At 40.1% G+C, this 21570-nt stretch overlaps 1 protein-coding gene across 1 annotated transcript in view; it reads left to right on the forward strand.

Moving 5' to 3' along the window:
- Positions 1 to 21570, forward strand: part of WDR7 (WD repeat domain 7) — a 327399-nt gene that overhangs the window by 252208 nt on the left and 53621 nt on the right. Inside the window, exon 19 of the mRNA XM_043443687.1 lies at positions 3269 to 3368. Coding sequence (XP_043299622.1) covers positions 3269 to 3368 — 100 coding nt within the window. The remainder of the gene's footprint in view (positions 1 to 3268; positions 3369 to 21570) is intronic.

Below are 21570 nucleotides of genomic sequence, written 5' to 3' on the forward strand. Positions count from 1 at the left end.
AGTTTATATACTAGTCACTGAAGGATAAGCGTAGTGATTTGGACCTCTTATAGCATTAAGTACTGCTGTATCCTGCAATACTTAGGTTAATGTAGGACCCTGTTCAGTAGGTTGCTTGGACCCTGGTTATGTATGCATATGTTCAACAAAAGATAAAGTCTCTGATGGTGAGAAACAGTAAGCAAAAAATTATTGTATAATCTCAAAGAGATGACAAGTACAGTAAAGAAAAACTAGGGTCCTGGTCTGAAGAGTGGAGGAGGAACAGCTGCTGTATTAAATAAGACGGATGGCTCTTAAAGGCCTTCCTTATCCAGACAGCCCTGGAGCAGAGACCTCAGTGAAGCAAGGGCACAAACCGGGGAGGATGAGGTTTTCAAGCAGATGGAGCAGCAAACGTTAAGCTCCAAAATGGATATACTCCTGACATAATCATGAAAGTATACGATCAGTATGGCCAGAGTAGACCAAGCAAAGACAAGAAGAGATAAAGTCTGAGAGGTGTTAGGGCCAGATGACGCAGGGTCTTGAAGGAGGGTTGTGAACGTTCTAGAGAGGTGATTTGATTTATGGCTGAAAAGGACCACTCTGGATGCGCGTGGACAGTGATGAAAGCATGGAAATCAGGGACTTTAAACTTTTTGCATGATGACCACCCTAGCCCCAGCAAGAAGCACATTTTGCAACATTACATTGGAGAACTGGTTCCAGGAGAAGACTAGTCTGGGGGCAAGGTGGGCCCTGGAAGCCCTCAGCAGAGAGACAGTCACTGCAGCCAGTCCGCAGAGTGAGTACTTGGGAAGTGAGTGCACTTCTTCTGTTAAAAGAGGGACTGTTAAAGAAGGAAAAAGTTTAACAAGAAACCCAAAGATTGAAAACATGCCGTGAGACCTCCACTGTCCAGAATTCCTTCAGATATTTTAGGAGTATTAGTCTGGTAGTAAACTGCAAAGAATGAAAAATGCAGACCTGTAATATATGGTCCTTTCAGGCAGACTAAAGATTTGATACCAAGAATAGATTTGGTCTTTTTTCTCCCATAAATAATGGTGTCTGTAGGTGATATAGAAAGATGAGGTTGATACCCAGAGCATAGAAAATGGTCAATGTAATAAAAAAAAAACTTTTTAGATTCAGGTTTAACTAAGTAAAATTTTGTCAACATAAATGTATTTTACCAAAGGCTTGTTTTCAAGAGGATTATTTTGAAGGGCAGTTATATTTACGTTTCACAGAAGTATTGGGACAATACAACTCTTATATCTGTGCAAAGTTCAATAACAGATAACAAAATACCTCTGGAAATGTTATTTTCCTGTGGCTGTTGACCTGCACAGAATAGATATTTGTTAAAACATTTGTTAAATATTATATTCCATGTTACTCTGATAGGATTTAAATTGTGTGGGCTTAGGTATGTTTAGATGTGATGTGGATATAGGCATATATATAGATACACAGTGATGCTCCTTCTTAGACCACAGTAATTATTGAATAATAAAATAGTAAACATTTTAAAGCTCTTCTAAATATCTTTTCTTTTTTATTGTGGAAACATTAAATTTTGAATGCTAATTGTTGGTTCTTGCTTTCTCTATGTAGGGACAGCAGTAGAATGCTTTAGACAAGAAAGATTTTTTTTTTTTTTTTTTTTTAAGAAAGATTTTTAAAGAAAGTTTTTATTCACCACTCAGTAGGGGGAAGCCACACACATCAAGAGCCTCTAGTCCTCTTCCTTCCCTCACACCTGAATGCACAAGAGAACCTCCCATACCAGCCCAACCCCACAGGACATCCTTAAGTAGTGTCTTTCATATGACTGGAAATGAAGCCTTTATCTTCCACTAAAAAGGAAAAAAGTTGCCTTGCTGGCTGGGGCTTAGAGATCGGACAGAAGTACTGCTGAATAAGTATCAAACAAAAAGTTTAAACGCTTAATGGCCTGTATTCCAGATTTATAAAATGTGTATGAATGTCATAAAGTCTGACAATGCCAAAAATGGCTTCGTCAGACTGTCCCTGGTTTCTAAATGCTCACAGATATCTCCCCTCTCCTCTCTCTCTTAGCCTCTTACCAGAATTTCAGAAACGGAGCCCAGTGCCCCACTAGTTCGTTTGTTTGTTTTTTAACTCTGTATCAATCTCAGGAAAGAATTAGAGACATGCTACTTCTTTTCTGTCATCTGTTTTTCCTCTCCCCTCCTGTGTTTTAAAAAAAATAACAGAAAATTTAGTTTGGTAGCAGAGAAGCAAAGAGAAAAAAGGAAAGAAATATATAGCAAAATTGATGTAATGTCCTCAGAAATATTGAGAGTAGGCCACTAATTTATCTGGGTAACTCTCACTGAGACAGTAGGACTGGATAATGGGAAGGCATATTTGAAACTCTTTGGGGACATCAAAGCATACCTTATTTACACTTTTAATAATTTTTATTCTTGCCTTCCCGGGCTCTAGCCATATGGCTATTAAATCATGACAAAGCAAAGATCAGGAATTCAAATACTTAATCAAGTCATGAAAATTAATCCAGAAAAATAAACAAATAAAAGTAAATCAAACTTTTACAACCTTCAGAGCATCCTCCCTAAATCCTATTTTCATGTAATGCCAAATCACCCAATATGCTTATTTATGTTACCAATAGGCACAGTTATCATTTGGATAAACTGATAAACATGGAAACACTAGAAAATTTGCCAGATAACTTTTTTTGGTGAATAACTTTCTAATTTCATTTAAAATTACTGATATGAACATTTAAGCATAATGTGTTTAATATGCTGTATTTTTATGATTGTTCTGCTAAAAAATAATTTTCATTCCTTAATACCATAATAAACCATGAAAATATAATTAGATTGAATATGTAAGCCTTTTCATCTTTTCTATTTCTGTTCGAATAGAAATATTTGCATCATAGTCACTGTAGCAAAACTGTGTTTTCATGTTTAATCTTTTCTGTTTCTGACCCTTACTTCTTATTTAAAAATTCAAGGATGTTTGTGATTATAAAGTTGCTTTCTATTGAAAATAATCATTAACAGGCGTAAGTGGTATTCTGCATCATTTTTCTTTCATTTGATTTTAAGAATTACCACAATGAAACATTTTTGAAAAAGCTCCATCTATTAATTATGGATATACTTATTTAACAGTATTTGTTGGAACTGGCTTCAATCATCAGAGTGTGTTGCTCTCCACTGTGACGTGCGGGTCATCTCACCTGTTTTTTTCCTTTTTGCTGTTGTTTAAATGTTCAATGCAGGTTCTACATGGTCAGCTATTATGAGCGGAGTCACCGAATAGCCGTTGGAGCACGCCACGGATCAGTGGCCCTGTACGACATTCGGACTGGAAAATGTCAGGTAAATAAATCATTGTGACTTCCTCTCCATAAAGTCCGCAGGTTATTGAAAGGAGTGAGAGACCAGCACTTCACCAGTTGACGTGCTGAGCTGTGGGAACATTATGGATAATGCTGAAGGGATCAATAGTTTAATGAAGGACTCAGAGAATATAGAGCCCTACTGTCTTTATTCAGCGGGGGTGAAGGGCCGCCGCAGACCTGCTCGTCACAGAGCCCTGAGTAAGGCGGTGCTACTCACAAAGCCCTTTGCAATAAATCTTTCTTCCTTTAAATAAAGTTTTCTCATTTTCTTATTCTAATCATGTGTTTTGTGGGGGGAATATGTGATGATACATTATCATGATTAATGGCTAAACGAAAATTCGTTTTCTAAGTAAAATGCGATCTTTAGCAATTTGAGGACAGTATCCTACTCAGGTCAGGGAAGGCAGAAATCACAGTGGCGTTTGGCGTGGTTCTGGAAGAAGGAAGCCACAGCTCTATTTGAAATAATATATTCCTTTTTTTGCTTTGATAACTTCCTATGCTTTTATACAGCTTTATTATTGATGAGAAGTTCGTCTGAGTCTTGATCTTGAACACTCGGTTCTCCGAATGTGCCACTTGCGTAGATGGAGCAAGTCTAGCCCCACTTGACGTCCAAGTGATTAGTCTCTTTATCCCAGAGTCACCCTGTTGGTTAATGGCAAAAACAAAGTTAGTGGACTCCGTCCTGATTGAGGCAGATTTATAGTGTTCATTGATAAATAATTCCAAGTCATCATCCCTTGTCTTTCACTGTAGCAGTTATCAATGCTGATGAATTCAATCATATTAGTAATTGTATTCAACCATAATAGACTGATATATTCAACTGTATTAGAAATTTTCAAAAGGAATATGAAGAAATACATCTTGTAGCTAAATTTTAAATTGCCTCTTGAGTTTAATAAACTATTAATTAGTTCTCCAAAAGCTTCTCTGGCAGCTTTCCATGAAATAGTTGTAAGAGATGGTAACAGACTGGTGGTAAAAGTTTCAGGGGTCAGGCAAGTTTTGTGGGTATCATTCAAATTTAACACGTTTCTTTATACAGGCCTTCTCAGAGCCTTGATGTGTGAGTGCCCATCGTGCGTTTCCTGTGAGTGTGCACCATTTGCCACACTGATGTAACTATTGATTTTCGTGTGATTTTTTTTTTTAAGACATGAACTCCTCATTGGTGACTGTATTGCTTTACTCTGAGCTCTAACTTTAAGCAATGAAATCACTCTGAATACTTGCTTTAAAAATCAAGTTACACGTTGTCTATAACGTTTTCCTCTTGAGAGACAGAGTCTCCAAGCATTATTTTCAGAATCAGTTGTTAAATATTGCCGGGGTTAGCAATGCAGTGGTGTGTTGGTAGTTGTAGAGTCAGTCATGTCTGACTCTTTGCAACCGCATGGATTATCTGTCCAGGCTCCTCTGTCCATGGAATTCTCCAGGCAAGAATACTGGAGTGGGTAGCATTCCCTTCTCCATGGAATCTTCTCAACCCAGAAATCAAACCTGGGTCTCCTATACTGTAGGCAGATTCTTTACCATCTGAGCCAGGAGGGAAGCCCCACATGTAACTTACAGTTGACCCTGGTTCTGATCTGGGGATTCAGACAATGCTGGATGGTGTAGAGCTGTCATAAGGACTAGGAATCCAAGTATGTCATAAGGACTTGAACACACAGTTCAAGCCCGTGTTGCTCAGGGGTCAACTGTATATTATTATTAGCCAGCTTGAGAGAAATAAGCCACAAGCATCAACAAGATGAAGACAAAATAAAGTTGAACAAGGTGATCTTTTCAAGCTTCTTTAAAATTAAAGTGAGGAAACCACAGAGAGGACGCCATTGCCACCAGCAGAGGGAAGAGGAGGCATTGGCGTAACAGCCAGAGGAGTGAAGGAGGAACCACGGTGAAGAACTGATGAGAAAGCCGCAGGCTGTGCTGAGCACACGCTTCCTGACAGTTTTCCCTCCTGCGTGGTCTCAGCGACGATCTTAATGAACATGCAAAAAGCATGCTTTGAATATCTTATTCTTTTTAGTAAAATTACTTGAGAAACACTCATCAATCAATGACATTCTTTCTTAACAGAAATCTGTAACGTCACACGTATTTCGTTTTATTTTCGTGCCTTATTTTACTGCATTTCGACATTTCAGTGTCCCTATGATATTTTTCTATTTCAGCTTCTTGATTTTGATATCCCAGTTGTCATTAGTGGTGTACGATGGAATAACCTTTACCTTCCAGTGCAGTGTGAAAGGGAAGGTTACCCTTTCCTCTCATCTTTCAGAGCATGAAAACAAAGCTAAATCTCTAAAATCAATCTTAACTGCTTTTGCCAGTTACCAGTTTTATCCAGTGACAATGAGCTCTTAAGGGATTCTCTTAATTCCTTTATGGTATTAGTGTTGTAGTGTTTGAAATAAGTGAGTCAACAGTTGAAACAGAATACATGAGTATGGTTGGCGTGTTTAGAAATGATATTTTAGAGGTGAATCAGAGGACTTACAATTTTGAACTAGGAATGCAATAGAATATTTTTTTAATTAGCTGTTGAAATCAGTGAACAGAGAGAGGGGGACAGTTTTACTAACATTGAGCAAAGACATAAGATATGACATAAAAAAAAAAAGATAAGACATAAAAGACGTAGAAGGGATAATCAGTAAATTCGCTGGGCTCCGGAGTAGGTTCCCGTTAGGTGGAAATACAAGGGGCAGCTGCCTAAATGAGAGCCCCACTACAGGAGACGCGCCGTGGCCTGGCCGGGATGCCAGAGGCGAGGCAGTGTCCTTGGGCCCAGTGGGAGCACAGGAAAGGGGGAAGGGGCACAGAGCATTCAGGGTCCCTGTCGTCCTGAGATGGGCTAGCAAGGGATAGACGCGGAAAGTCCAGTCTGTTTCCCTCACCTTTTGGCATTAGCATCTATCTTTTTTAAAATCAGTTTTCTTACGACCTCTTCTTCTCAATCTAGTACAGGCAATTATACAAAGCTGCATCTAAATATGCGTCCAGTCTGGAATATGAATTTTACTCATATTGAGTTTGCAAGCTATTGCCCAAATCTGCCTGCCACCTGTTTGAGTAAGTAAAGTTTTACTGGGACACGGCCACGTCGTTCGTTTAAGGACCGCGTGTGGCCGCTGTCACACTGCAGTGGTAGAACTGGGTTTCTGCAGCCAGCGAGGACTGGGGATGGTCCTCAAAGCCTGAAACATTGGTCCTTTCCAGAAAAAAATTTGCTGACCTCTGTCTTAGGTAATTAGAGGAGGAAGAGTTAACTCATTCAACTGAAAAGTGATCTAAAGCAGCATAGGGGCTTCTCTGCTGGTCCAGTGGCTAAGACCACCTGCCCACACAGGAGACATGGGTTCAATCCCTGCTCCGGGAAGATCCCACATGCTGTGGGGCAACAAAGCCTGTCACCACAGCTGCTGACGCCCTCGTGGTCTGCACCAAGAGAAGCCACAGCAGTGAGACCACGTACCACGGCTGGAGAGGAACCCTGCTCCCTGCAGCTAGAGGAAGCCACACACAGCAGTGAGGATGCAATGCAGCCAGAATTTAAACTAAATAAAATGAAGTTTTAAAGGGTACAGTGTAATATACTGGAGAAGAGCAAAGAGAAACTCGTGTGACTTAAATCTGATCTTCATTTCATAAGCTTGGGAATGTGTCTTAACTCTGCTGAACTGAAGCTTCCTCACTATGCAGTGGTGATAGAAATAGTGCCTATACTTGCGAGAAGGAAGGAAATTTGTGTAAAATTCTCAGCAAGTAGTATTCAGTAAGTGTTGGTTATATTAGTAAAATAAGCTTGGACATGCATTACACTGCAATGAAATTACATTAACTGTGGAGAATTTTAAAGGTAAACCTTGAGACCTCAGAATGTTTGTAGACATATATATATATATATATATATATATAAAGCAAACATCAGTAAGTGCTTAAAAAATGTTAGCCATCATAATTATTATTTAGTTATTAGTTAAATAAGACAAAATCAACCCCAGGCTTCTTTTCTCTCCTACTTGGGTATACATGATTTCGTCCTAGCTATATCTATTACAAGTTCTTTTTTAGGATTTTGTTGTAGTTGTTGCTCTTTATTCCAAACAACTTGATTACTCTTAAATGTAGAATGAGTAGAATATCAAACCAAGTATTTAACAAAGTTAAGATTATACTTATTGATCTGTCCTCAACCAACCATATTTAATGATTATTCTTTGTCTGTCCTGATTTTTGCATAGCATTAATCTGTTGTCCTGCTGATATATTTTTTTAAGTAAATTTTTGCTATCATTACAAATATTACTTTTCATGCTACTGCTATATTAAAATTTTTCTGAGTAAAGCTGATATTTAAATATGGTATTCCCAGTTGCCAGCATATCTCAGTTTTTGGCATATCTGTTTGCATATATTTAAAGTCTTATATTAATTAGCCCCGCTGAATTTTTTTCAAGGATTTTATTACTGTGTAATTTTCCACATCTGTTTTCTTCAGCATCGTTTTTAAGATATAAAAGATGGGGTCAGTGAGTCAGTCATCTTATGATTCTTATTCAGTTTCTAATTTGTTAGCATAATTTTCTTTGTAGTTTCTCTTGCTTTCAACAGGCATAGCTGTGAATGTTCTCATTCTCTCTTATTTGCATGTCATTTATTCTTTATCCTTTCATTACTTATCTCTGTTGAAATTCAGTCCAGTTTTTTTTCTAAGCTTACCTCTTTATCATAAATTACAAGCCTTTTAATGCTGCTTAGATGGCTGCTTTTTTAACGCAAAAGAAAATTGTAGTTAGGATCTTAAGGATTGTTGTTCCCTGATTTTTATTAGGTTTGGAGTTGGCTGAAAATTTTTTAATTCTGCTTCATCTCTGGATCTGGTGAGCTGCCGCCAATTCCCAGTTGTTAGTTCCTTCCTTCTTTCATTGCTCTCTCTTTCTTCTCTCTCTCTTTAAGCTTTGAAGCTTCCTGTAACAATTATTTTCTTACAGGAATTATTTTGTTTTCATTGACAATAATGACCTACTGATGCCTGGCCAATCAAAATTGAGTAATTTCCGTGCACCCCCCCCACCCTCCCCCCCGAAAAGTCCAAATATAATGCTTGAGTGATTAGCCTTTACATGAAAACTAGGGAAAAGGAAGATACGTATGTAGCTGGTGAATGAGCAAATCAACCTCCCTTTTTCTCTGGAAAGTGAATGAAATTTATTGATTGTCTCTTCAGATTATAAATGTAATTCACACTCATTATAAAATAACCTCAAGCAATAACAAAATATTTAAAGTGGAAAGTTAAAGTCCACTGTAACTGTCCCTTGGCATTGGTTCCTGTTTAGCTCTTTATTGTAAACACTTTGAATCTTGTTTCTGAGATATACAAATAATATTATTCTCTCCCTCCTCCCCAATAATTTAAGAGTTTCCTGCAGCCTGTTTTTACCACTCACTATGAGTCCATGTATCTCATTCAATAATAGCAAGTAGTGCCTACTATTTGTGGCAAATAAAGCAAGTGTGACTCCTACCCTCAAGGAGCTTCTATTCAGTGAGAGGAGACAAACAGGAAACTGAACAAGAAAATACCAGGGAGTGGTGTGATAATACAGAGGAAGGACTGGCTACCTGCTGTAGGCACTCAGGGGTGAGCACATGGAGGGCGCTTCATTTAACCCAAGACTGTGTGACCACCTCTAAGAAGAGCATTGTAAGGACAAGAGCAGCTAGGACAAAGACTAAGCTGGGAACAACACTGGAAGTTTGGGGGAGAAGAAAAAAAGACAGCTGTAGTGCATCCATTTTGTTAGCAAGTGGAAGAGAGATTTGAGGTGGAGTTTGCTAGGAAAGCAGGACCGATCATGAAGGCCAGGGTGGGGATCTCAGATGTTATTTCAGTGTGATGGGCTGCCATTAGAGAATTTCATGCCAGGAAATGTATATGGTGTTATACGATTTTTTTGCATTTTTCTTCTTGTAATTGATTTCTAGTTTCATAACTTCATGGTCAGAAATATATGATGTTTTTAACAATTATTTTTTGCTAGCTTTGCTTTTGGAAGGTATTTGTTCTTTATTTCACAACCTTGGAATCACAATAGACACAGTATTCTGCAGCCTAAAAAAAAAAATCTTAGTACTACATCATAGCTAAACTTCCTGGTCAAACAACATTGTTCTAACATGTTCTTACAAAATATAAAATACATTATAAAACGACTGTTCTGTTGGTGAACTCTTCACATTAAGTCCAGCTCTGGGCTCATACAAACACAGCTGCAGTGAGCACCTTTATACACTGGTGCTGTTCTCTCTGTAGGCTAGATCCTAAAAACAGCAGCTGGCTTGATCCGTTCTTATTTGAAAAGATTAATGGCTGCTGAGCAGAGACTAGGGTTGTTGCAATAGCAATGGAGAAGTGCAGGCACATAGAGGGTATGTTTTGGAAGTAGAGCCGACAGGTCTTAATGATTGTTCAGACATCGGGTGCAGGGCTGGGGGGATTCGGGGCGAGGCAATGGTGGGAGGAAGGAAGGGTTCAAGGGTGACTCATAGATTTGAGCCTTGAGCAACCAGATGGATTATGGTGCCATTAATAGCTGAGAAAAAAACAGGCGATGTATGAGATGCAGGTCAGGACTTTAGGTTCTGGACGTGTGAAGTTTGAAGGGCTATTTTAGACTGTTTGAATGACTACATCCTATTCCAATACACAGGTGGAGGATTCTTTAGCTGATCCTCTTATCAATGAACATTTAAGCATCCCCCCCTCAATTTTCACCATTTTCAGCAGTGCTGTATTACATAGTTTTACTTACATAACTTTTTATGTCTATCTGATTTTCTTAGGGTAAATTCCTGAATGCATAGTGCCAGGTCCAAAGATTTGTGTGTGTGATCACCAAAATGCTTTGAAACTACTTTTTCATAGTTCATGGGCATTAGCTTTTCCACACTCTCCCTAATAGCCCTATGAATAAAAGAATGGCTCTTCTTTAAAAACTGATGTATTTGTTTATGGCTGCGCTGCGTCTTCACTGCTGCGCGGGGGCTTTCTCTGGTTGCGGCGAGCAGCGGCTACGCTCTGGTGGTGGTGCGTGGGCTTCTCACCGCCGTGGCTGCTCTTACTGCACCGCGCGGGCTCCAGAGCCCAGGCTCAGCAGCTGTGGCCCACGGGCTTTAGTGGCTCCGTGGCAAGTGGAATCTTCCCAGACCAGGGATCGAACCTGTGTCCCCGTCACTGGCAGGCGGATTCTTACATACCACCAGGGGCGTCCACAGAAGGACTCCCGAACTGCAGTTATTCTCATGAAGAAATGAAGTTCCACAGCTGGCCTCATTTTATTTATAAAAAATAAAAATAATTTTATGAGAACTCTTCTCTGCATCAGACACTGAATTATGTGCAAGGGATAAAGATAAATAAATATAAACTGTTTCTTATAAAATCCCTTCAAGGAATTTATACTCTGGACTAGAAGACAGAGGGCTTCCCTGGTGGCACTAGTGGTAAAGAGCCAGCCTGCCAGTGCAGGAGACGTAAGAGATGAAGGTTTGATCCCTGGGGTCGGGAAGATCCCTCGGAGAAGGAAAGGCAACCCACTCCAGTATTCTTGCGCTGAGAATCCAAGGGACAGAGCAGCCTGGTGGGCTACAGTCCATGGGGTCACAGAGTCGGATACAACTGAAGCGACTTAGCACGCAAGCAGTGTAAGACAGATACAAACCCATAGCTGGAATACTGTGATTGTCCTTCTAGCGGGCAGGCTGGAGCTTGGCGGGGAACACAGGAGGGGCACAGGCCCAGATTTGTTTAGGTACTAGAGAGAATGGTCTGGAAGGGCTCTCTAGAGGAGAAGACATCGGAGCTGAGCCATTAGCTATAGGCAGGAAGGGGAGGAAAGGGCCGTGATTCCAGGCAGATGACGCAGCATCTGCAAAGCCAAGAGGCAGAAGAAATGCAGCGGAAGCAGGTTTATCAAAACCTGGGAGATGTGCTCCCCTTTGTATGTGTGGTTCGTGTTACAGCAAAAGTCTTACACAGGGAGCTGCACAAATCTCAGGTGAAAAACAGTCATTCCAATAGGTAAGTAGAGACACCACTTCTCTGTGCCCTTTTTTTTTCTTCCCCCTTTTTGGAAGGCTGTGTAGCTTGTGGGATCTTAGTTCCCTGACCAGGGATCAAACCTGCGGCCCCTGCAGTGGCAGCACAGAGTCCTAACTGCTACACCACTAGGGAATTCCCTCTATGCCTTATTGAATGCTAACTCAGTAATGTAGATTTTATAAATAAAGTTTACATGGTGTTAGCAAAATGTAAAGCAAGAACTGAATGCTGGTATTTTCTGTAAACAGTTGTTTTAAGAAAAGGGGGCCTGGCAAGATCTGAAAATGTTTTCAGCATGGGATTCAAAGCATTCTGGTGAAAGTGAAAGTGTTAGACACTCAGTCGTGTCCGACTCTTTGCAGCCCTCAAGGACTGTAGGCTCCTCTGTCCATGGGATTCTCCAGGCAAGAATACTGGAGTGGGTTGCCATTCCCTTTTCCGGGGGATCTTCCCAACCCAGGGATGGAACCCAGGTCTCCCGCTTTGCAGGCAGATTCTTTACTGCCTGAGCCACTAGGGAGGCCCTGATTTTCTCTAATGCGTTGAATTCTGGCGAGCACTCTAAGGTCACTACATATTGCAAGGAAGCTAACATTCAGGCTTGACAGCAGTGTCAGCGAACACACTTATGTGAATAGAAGTTTGGAGAACAATGTCTTTTTCTCTCTAAAAATAACAAAGATTTTACTTCTAGTTAGGAGGAGCAATGGCCCTTAGCAGTTTGGTGGACAGTAAGACTGATGTTTCTTTATGGCAGAGTTTTGAAGCTTCAGGCACAGTTTTCACTGAGCAGAAGTCTATAACGCTTATACATCAAGGGTACTTATGTGATGATTGCAAAAATTGCAGTGAGAATTGACTACAGTGCTTAGTCAGGCCGACATTTTAGGCATTTTCTTCCTGTTCTTTTCAGCAGCTGGTTTTATGGCAAGTGTTCAGGAGCAGCAACCAGAAATACGGCATCAGGGATGATAATAAGATGAATGGTTGAAGAAGACAATGGTTTTCTGACACCCTGTTGAAGAATTACCCAACAGGCTTCCCGTTTTAAAAGTGAAGTGCTAGTTAGAGAAGAACCTCTAGGAAGAGAAAGAGATACACAGAACAGTGCTTGCAATTAGACCATCATTTACCCTGAAAGTTTAAAATTTTTTAAAGAACTAATTTAATGGATCACGTACAGGTGTATTTTTCTGTCATCTCTCTGCCCCATCACTCATTGAGTGTTTCTGAAATCCATGTTGTACTTTGAATGGTAATATTTAAGATTTTTACACCAAGGAAAAAAACTGAATTCTTGGTAATATCTGTAGCTGGAAATATGTGAAACAGATAGTTTGTTTCCAAACACAACAGTTATTACAAGCATTTCAACATCTTTGTAACAGCATTGATTCCCAAAATTCACATTTTACCTACATTTCTCAATGCTGTTTAATTTCCTTCCTAGCCTTTTTATTTTTCCCATCAACACATAAAAATGAGAATATTGACCTGTGTGTATAGATAGATATATTTATAGAGTCTATATATATTTAGTCCAGAAAATTTAAAAACACGAGGTAGGAGAATCACAGTACACTGAATTTATTCTGGATTCAGTGCCTTGTATTCTTTATATCCACTCTTGATATATAAAATACTTAAAATCTGGTATATTTGCTCAGTCATATCTGACGCTTTGTGACCCCATGGACTGTAGCCCACCAGGCTCCTCTGTCCGTGGAATTCTCCAGGCAAGAATACTAGAGTCGGTGGCCATTCCCTTCTCCAGGGAATCTTACCCACCCAGGTATTAAACCTGGGTCTCCTACACAGCAGGTGGATTCTTCACGGTCTGAGTCACCAGGGAAGCCCAGTTTACGCATAGATGGCAGTTTCTAAATAAAAGCTATGGAGCTTTTGGAGAGATCTAATACTTAAGGTATTTTATTTGCAAAGTAATAGAAGGCACGAAAGAGACTTTCAATTAAAGAATCTATTATTTCATGTAACAGAACATCTAGAGGTAGCTGGTGAAGTGAGCAGGCGGTGGTATCGTGACGGACCCTCCCTTCGTCACTGTGTTCAGAGCGGTGGTCTCTTTGGCCGGACCACTTCAGGCTACAAGATGTTGCCACAGCACCAGCAAGCTATGCAGAGGATACCATCCAGAGGCAAAAAGAAGTTTTCAAAGCAAGCAGGCCATCTGGGAAAGCCTGTTCTCACGTCTCAGTTGAACAAAATTGCATCACATACCCATTTTTCAGCCTGTTGCTGGCAAACAGAATGAAATTATGATGGACTAGCGGAAGTTCACTCCTGAGATGAAGGCTGTCACCTTTATTGAACACAGGACCTTGGCTTGAGGAAGGCAACCAACATTTCCTCTCCAAGGGAATTTGGTGATCTGGCCCTTGGAGTGATGTAAGATGTGATAAACAGGAAGGAAGGTTGATGGGATCTGGGTTTGGGACCTGCCCTTCCACCTACTATCTTTGAGACCTTAAACAAGTTACTAGCCCTCTTTCCTCGCCTGGAAATTAGGGGCATAATTTTAGGCCCTTTTAAAGATTAATTAAACTAACGTAAGACATTTAGTTTCATGATTGTTACAGTCTCAGTAAATGGTAGTGGTGGGTTGATTCATGGTCATCTTTAATATCCAATTTTGAGTTTCTGAATTTGAAAGACTCTTTTTGATGTAAGAACAAAACTCTTAATGGGAAATATGTTCCAGCCAAGTATACTAATAGCACGATGACTTCAGAAGACGCTGCTTTCCCTTTTCTTGGAGCAGAAACAGTAAACTGGAATGCTGAAGCACTTGATGAGGCTCACGAGGTCCGGCTGTGGTTCCTCTCCATGTGCGGTCTGGGGCCAGGGCCCCTTGCCTCATCACCCGAGAGGGGAGGACTGCCCTTGATAACCTCGCACTGTCCCTGCGCCCTCCCGGCCGGCTGAGCTGGTGCTCCAGCCTCAGCGCTGTTACGCTTCAGAGCCGTTACGCAGACGCACTTGAAGACAGAGTACACCCTTAGAAGTGATGTGCACTTACTCTGAATGCTTGACTGTTTAAGTAATTCTGCTCTTCCCTAAGTTACATCTTAATCGAGACTATTCATTAATGCAGTGAGAGGCACTGGAAGCATAGTTTACTTTCAGACAAATGTCAAGAGTAAGAAAACATCTGTATAACGCCCACAATACCAAGTTCAGTGCTTTTCTCTCATATGTGAGGGTGGCCGCTTGTAGCTGCGAGAAAGCCAGCTGCCGTAAGCCTCTTGAATTTCTCTGGGTGAGCATTCCAGCGTGTGGCATCGTTACTCTATTGCTGTAATTTATGTAAATATGTTGCCAGAGAGGAATTAAGACTTATCATTATAAATCTACAAGGATACAGCTATAACTCACACAGATTTATCACCTGTAGACATGTATATCAGGCCTCTGGAATTACAGCTTCTACTGTAGACAGAGGTTAAAGAAGGGAACAACTTACACGCCATTATACATTTCCGGCAGTTTGTCATTCGTCGGTAGTGGTGTGAATACAAAATACAGCAGGTGGACCATCTTTCATACAGCACAGTCTAATTGGCAAATTTCAGAAAGAACGCCAAACAAAAGATACCAAACGAGGAGTCAGAAAACTTAGTCTTAGACCCAGTTACTAAGTTCATTACTTAAATTCTGTGAGCCTGAGTTTACTAGGTATAAGACTGGTTTTTCAAAAACCTGTTAATTCTACCCCATAACACTTTGCATGTTTTTGTGAGGTAGCCATTCTTTCATTCTTTCCTTTAATAAACATTTACTGGGTGCCTACTGTATATCAGTTCAGTTCAGTCGCTCAGTCGTGTCTGACTCTTTGTGACCCCATGGACTGCAGCACACCAGCCTTTCCTGTCCCTCACCAGCTCCCGGAGCTTGCTCAAACTCATGTCCATCGAGTCGGTGATGCCCTGCAACCATCTCATACTCTGTCATCCCTTTCTCCCGCCTTCAGTTTTTCCCAGGATCAGGGTCTTTTCCAATGAGTCAGTTCTTGGCTGACTCAAGTGGCCAAAGTATTGGAGTTTCAACATCAGTTCTTCCCATGAATATTCAAGACTGCTTTCCTTTAAGATGGACTGGTTGGATCTCCTTGCAGTCCAAGGGACTCTCAAGAGTCTTCTCCAACAACACAGTTCAAAAGCATCAATTCTTCGGCGTTCAAGTTTCTTTATAGTCCAACTCTCACATCCATACGTGACTACTGGAAAAATCATAGCTTTGACTAGACAGACCTTTGTTGGCAAAGTAATGTCTCTGTTTTTTAATATGCTGTCTAGGTTGGTCATAGCATTTCTTCCAAAGAGCAAGCGTCTTTTAATTTCATGGCTGCAGTCACCATCTGTTGTGATTTTGGAGCCCAAGAAAGTTAAGTGTGTCACTGTTTCCATTGTTTCCCCATCTATTTGCCATGAAGTGATGGGACCGGATGGCATGATCTTAGTTTTCTGAATGTTGAGTTTTAAGCCAACTTTTTCACTTTCCTCTTTCACTTTCATCAAGAGCCTCTTCAGTTCCTCTTTGCTTTCTGCCATAAGGATGGTGTCATCTGCGTATCTGAAGTTATTGACATTTCTCTCAGCAATCTTGATTCCAGCTTGTGTTTCATCCAGCCCAGAATTTCACATGATGTACTCTCATAGAAGTTAGATAAGCAGGGTGATAATATACAGCCATGATGTACTCCTTTTCCTATTTGGAACCAGTCTGTTGTTCCATGTCCAGCTCTAACTGTTGCTTCTTGACCTGCATACAGATATTTCAGGAGGCAGGTCAGCTGGTCTGGTATTCCCATCTCTTGAAGAATTTTCCAGTTTGTTGTGATCCACACAGTCAAAGGCTTTGGAGTAGTCAGTGGAGCAAAAGTGGATGTTTTTCTGGCACTCTCTTGCTTTTTCGATGATCCAGCAGATGTTGGCAGTTTGAGCTCTGGTTCCTCTGCCTTTGCTAAATCCATCTTGAACATCTGGACGTTCACGGTTCACATACTGTTGAAGCCTGGCTTGGAGAATTTTGAACATTACTTTGCTAGCGTGTGAGATGAGTGCAATGGTGTGGCAGTTTGAACATTCTTTGGCATTGCCTTTCTTTGGGATTGGAATGAAAACTGACCTTTTCCAGTCCTGTAGCCACTGCTGAGTTTTCCAAATTTGCTGGCATATTGAGTGCAGTGCTTTCACAGCATCATCTTTTAGGATTTGGAATAGCTTAACTGGAATTCCAGCACCTCCACTAGCTTGTTTTTAGTGATGCTTCATAAGGCCCAATTGACTTCGCATTCCAGGATGTTAGTGCTACTCACTGCTGAAATAATATATTTCTATTTAATGCCTATGAGGAAATTTATGCTTCGTCCAGAGACACACTAGAGCTGCCTTTCTTTTCCAAGTTGTGAATGCAGTGATATTCCCAGGATGTGAGACACTTCCATATTTAAGGAAAATTCTAAGCATTTAATTTGTCAGTGAGTCCTTAATAATATATTAAAAGAAGTTAAGCACCAAAGAGAGATTTTATGTCAAAGCAACAAGAGATAAGACTGGAGAGGTGGACTGGAGCTAGGTCACAGAGGCCCCTGAATTATGATATGAAATTTTGATATTATCCTTAATGCAGTGGAAAACTATTAAGGGTTCTAAATTAGACACTTGATCTGATTGAACTGTTGTGTGGAGAATAGATCAAAGGAAGACAAAAGTGGAAATAGGAAGACCAGTTAGTGACAAGGCTCTTCCAAAAGTATTCCAGGTGAGAGAGAAATGGACTGATTTGAGATGAATTTGAAGATAAAACTGAACTTGTGATGAATCCAGCATGGTTATTGAAAGAATGAGGTGCTGAGGATAATTCTCAAGTTTCTGATGTGAGCAACTGAATAGATGGGAAGTACTGGAAGTGGAACAGATTTCCTGAATAAGTGTGGTAGAAAATTAACCACTTAGTTTTTGATGTTAACTTTGAGATGCCTGTAAACATTCATATGGCACTGTCAAATATGTAACTGCCTGCTTGTCTTTGGAGATGATCATTTAGACATCATTGGCATGTTAATATATTCAGAGCCATAACAGTGGATGAGTATATAGTAAAAAAGAAGCGGGGACAAAGCCCTTAAAAAGTTCCACATTTAGCAATGAAATGAGAGATATATTCGCAGAAATAAGAGACTGGATGGTTTGGAGACACGAAGAAAATCAGAAAACTGGTACAAAAGAGGAGAATGTCTCATGAAAGAGACGCTGCCGAAAGGTCAAGTAGGATAAAAATTAAGAGAAGGCCATCGGAACTAGCAGCTGCCGAGCAGGCAGACTTGTGTGTACCATTCCTTAATGAGAGAGAAAGGAGAGGCGACTAGGTGTAGATATAGTATCAAGAGAGTTGCTTTTAAAAAATACATATTTTTAAAATAATCTGTAGGATATATGACCCCCACAGGGTGAACACCCGACTCAAGAGTTTACCCAGGTAGAACATTCAGCAGTACAAAGGGGCTTAAAATCGATACGAAGGATGCTGTTTGGGATTGGCCAAGAAGAAAAGACTCCCATGTGTTGTCTGTGTACTGAAATGTGGTGACACTATTATTCTGAGCCATTATAATATCAATTCAATGCCAACTCAGAGAATTCCAGCAGCATTGGATCTGTGCTAGTTAGAGTAATGCAGGGGTCATCAAGAGAGATCTTTGAAATCACGGCCTAAGATGAAGAGCAGTGCCTTCACACCTGGCTTTAATAAGTCACTTGTCCAGGGATTTCAAAACTGTGTATTACTTGCAAATCTGTTGGATTTCAGAAGCACTCAGCTTCTAAGTTTTCTTAAATGAAATTACTCGATAACCCAGTGCTTCCAGGGTTAAAGAGCATACATATCCCAGAGCGCTATTTGGCTATCTGTGCATCATATATATTTGACTCATCAAATATATTTATATTGGGTACAGATACATCCTGGCCAAAGCATTCTTGTCATGTTACTAAGAAGGAGGTATCAGTTTCGATGAGCACAATTTTTAGAGGCTTTCTCTTCATTTTCTCAGAACAAGACAGGGGTTTGCGTTCAGTTTACATATCTGAATTTCCATCAAGGAAATGCAACTGGCCTTACGGCTTGAAACTATTTTCCTATCATTTAGCCCTTTCACTGAAGAAAGCATTACTCTGGTCTTTCACTTTTTCCATAAAGCAAATAGAGAGCTGCTTACAACAGCCTTTGTCTGGCTTTGGCATTGATTTTAAATCACCTGGATTGATCATGTGGTTATGGGACGTTAAAAAATCCCACCAAACACCAAAGCCTCTAAACACAATTAGAATTGAGGGGTTTTTAATCTGTGAGCCGTGTGTCCATAGGAGTACATTTTAAATTGTCCTCAACTTCTGCTCATGTTTGGTGGGAAAAAGCACTACTCTGATGTATAGATCTGGGGTTGTGGAGATGCTCTCCGAGCACATAAGAAATGTTCCTAATTTTCAAAACGAGGGAGCATCTGAAATCTTTGTCTCTGAGTGTCCCACTGCCTCCATGGCTGCCTCGGCCAATAGGCGAGAGGGATGCAAAGCAGCCAGCTGTCCTGTCACACAGCCGGCAGTCACCGCACGGCAGCAGGACTTAGGCAGGCTGATCCCAACCGGGTTTGACAAAGAGGTGGAAGGTCTAAAATTAAATAGGTCAACACAAATTCTCTAATAATAGGTAGATGTGAAGGGACAACGAGGGATCCCATAGGAAAACTGCTTTTTAAAGACCGCTGATATTATGGCCTTTCATTTCAGATCTCCCATCATCGGTGGCATCTAAGTCTGAACCATCTTATTTAGTGATGAAAGACAGTTTCTATTTTCACCAGTTACTCTTGAGATTATTTCCATAAGGCTAACGTTTTCATGAAATAAGTATTTATAAAGAGTCTTAACTATTTTCAGAATCAGACTTTTTTTTTTCAGACTTCTCTTTTTTAAAGGCAGATATTTTTCTGAGGCTTGCCGTGTAACTTCAATTTTGTTGTCATGGTGACCAGATAATATAACTTTTCAAAAATGGAAATCTGCCTTTAACCATATTGTACCAACGTACTAGTCTTAAATGCAGAGTTCATAGCAGACAATTTCTACTCAATTTCTCCCCTAGCTAACCTCTGAGTTTACTTTAAAGACATCAGGTTTCAATAATTACACACACACAGAAAACCCCCTTAGGTCTCCTAATCAACATAGTAACACAACATAGTAAGCAGCAACAAAGGGATTTTGGGTTTTGAATTCACGTTCTTTCTAGTTAAACAACTTGTGCTGCCAGAATAATGTTAATTTTGGAGCATTCTTGCTAAACAATGTAGTAGTATTTTCCTTAGTACCTGTTAACTAATTGTCAATGAGTAAAAGAAACAAGGAAGTATCTTAGGAATAGGCTGAACAAATAGGTAACATTCTTTTAAAAATTCCATAAAGAGCAGGGCTTTGTTTCCTAAATTCACCCACAAGCCATTTTACGCAGTTGTCGTTTTTTTCTTTTTTAATGTTCTTTTAATATTCATTTGAAATTGTAACAGTAGGAACATACTGTAGTCCTTCCTATAATATTATGTTGAGGAGGTGTTTACATATTTCATGCTTGATCTACTGTGCATTTTGATCCTTAAGGATGTTATTTTATCTGCTTGGGCAAAAAAAAGAAACTTTAATTTTGAAAAATAAGAAATAAACCTTAAGATGTTTTCCATTGTTCTTTTTCTTCCAGCACATTTCCTTCACATTTCAAGAAAGATGGCTTTACATAGTAAATTAGAATAACACCTAATGATTAACAGAATGATGGATGTGATGAATCACCTTTTTCTTTAGAAATAATAAATCATCATATTCCTACCCGTAAATTTTTACTGGAAATTGTGAAATATTAGCATCATATATTTAACAAGGTGTCAGGTACAAAAACTGTCGACAAAATGTTGCTCTCATAACCAGTAAGATGCATTAAAATGTTATGTTCCATTTTGGGGAACAATTCAAGTAATTCAAATATAATTTACAATTTCCTAAATTTAGTATAGTTTTACTTTTTGTCTACTCTTCGAATCAATCATACTGCTTGAGCATTATCAATATTGGGCCCCAAAGTTAAGGAACAGAAGCCTCCTGATGTAGAATTCTTCATTCACAAAAACCCTGATTAATCTTTCATTTTAGGATTATAAACTGAAATAATTCATAAGCTCAGGTTTGCCCTTTTCATATGTAAGTGATTCTATCCTGGCCCTTGTTTAGGTAGCACTTTCTTTCCTGGCTGTGGTTTCATTTTTAGGCAGACTGTTAGGTTTGGATTTTTTTTGGAATCCTGTTGGAAGGGTGAATTTGTGATTACGTGAAAGGTTAGTTGATTGCTCAGTTGCCGGCGAGTTTGCTCTCTTTGCAGTTGGGGGTGTTCTTCCTGGAGCAGCCGCAGTGTATCCTGGGAAGGGGAGCTGGGCGGCGTGCCCCGCCCCCCGGCTGTACGGCTGTATTGATTTGCCCTTCAGCGGTGTGCTGTGCAGAGAGAACCTCGGGCCCTGTTGATTATCTGCACGGTGTCTCCGGGAGCACCATTGACCCACTGTTGCTGCCTGCCTGTGGCTCTTGATTTTTCACACCGTCTCCATGACACTCGTAATAAAGCATACTCTCTTCTTGCCCCTCAGCCCTGAGCCAACTGATTCAGCCCAAGAAGGCCGCGATGTTTCCGGAGAAGGTTTATTGTATATGGGGTAAAGCGTTGTAGCGACTTTAGGATTCTGTCTTGTGTAGCTTAATACAGCAAGATTTCACACACAGTATTATATTTTTATTGTCTTACAGCCAACACTAGCTTTGCATATATTGTTAACATGAAACTTTGCATTATGAGTACAAAACTATAGTTCAAAAATGTTGGGCTAATGAAAAGCATTTTCTCTGTGCACATTAGGCTTGATATGTTGCTGCAATAGTTTCAAAAGTGAGTTGTGAAATATGTCACCAAGAGTGTACCATGATTTATTACTACAGTG

The sequence above is a fragment of the Cervus canadensis genome, chromosome 23 (assembly GCF_019320065.1).
Source record: "Cervus canadensis isolate Bull #8, Minnesota chromosome 23, ASM1932006v1, whole genome shotgun sequence".
NCBI classification, from domain to species: Eukaryota; Metazoa; Chordata; class Mammalia; order Artiodactyla; family Cervidae; genus Cervus; species Cervus canadensis.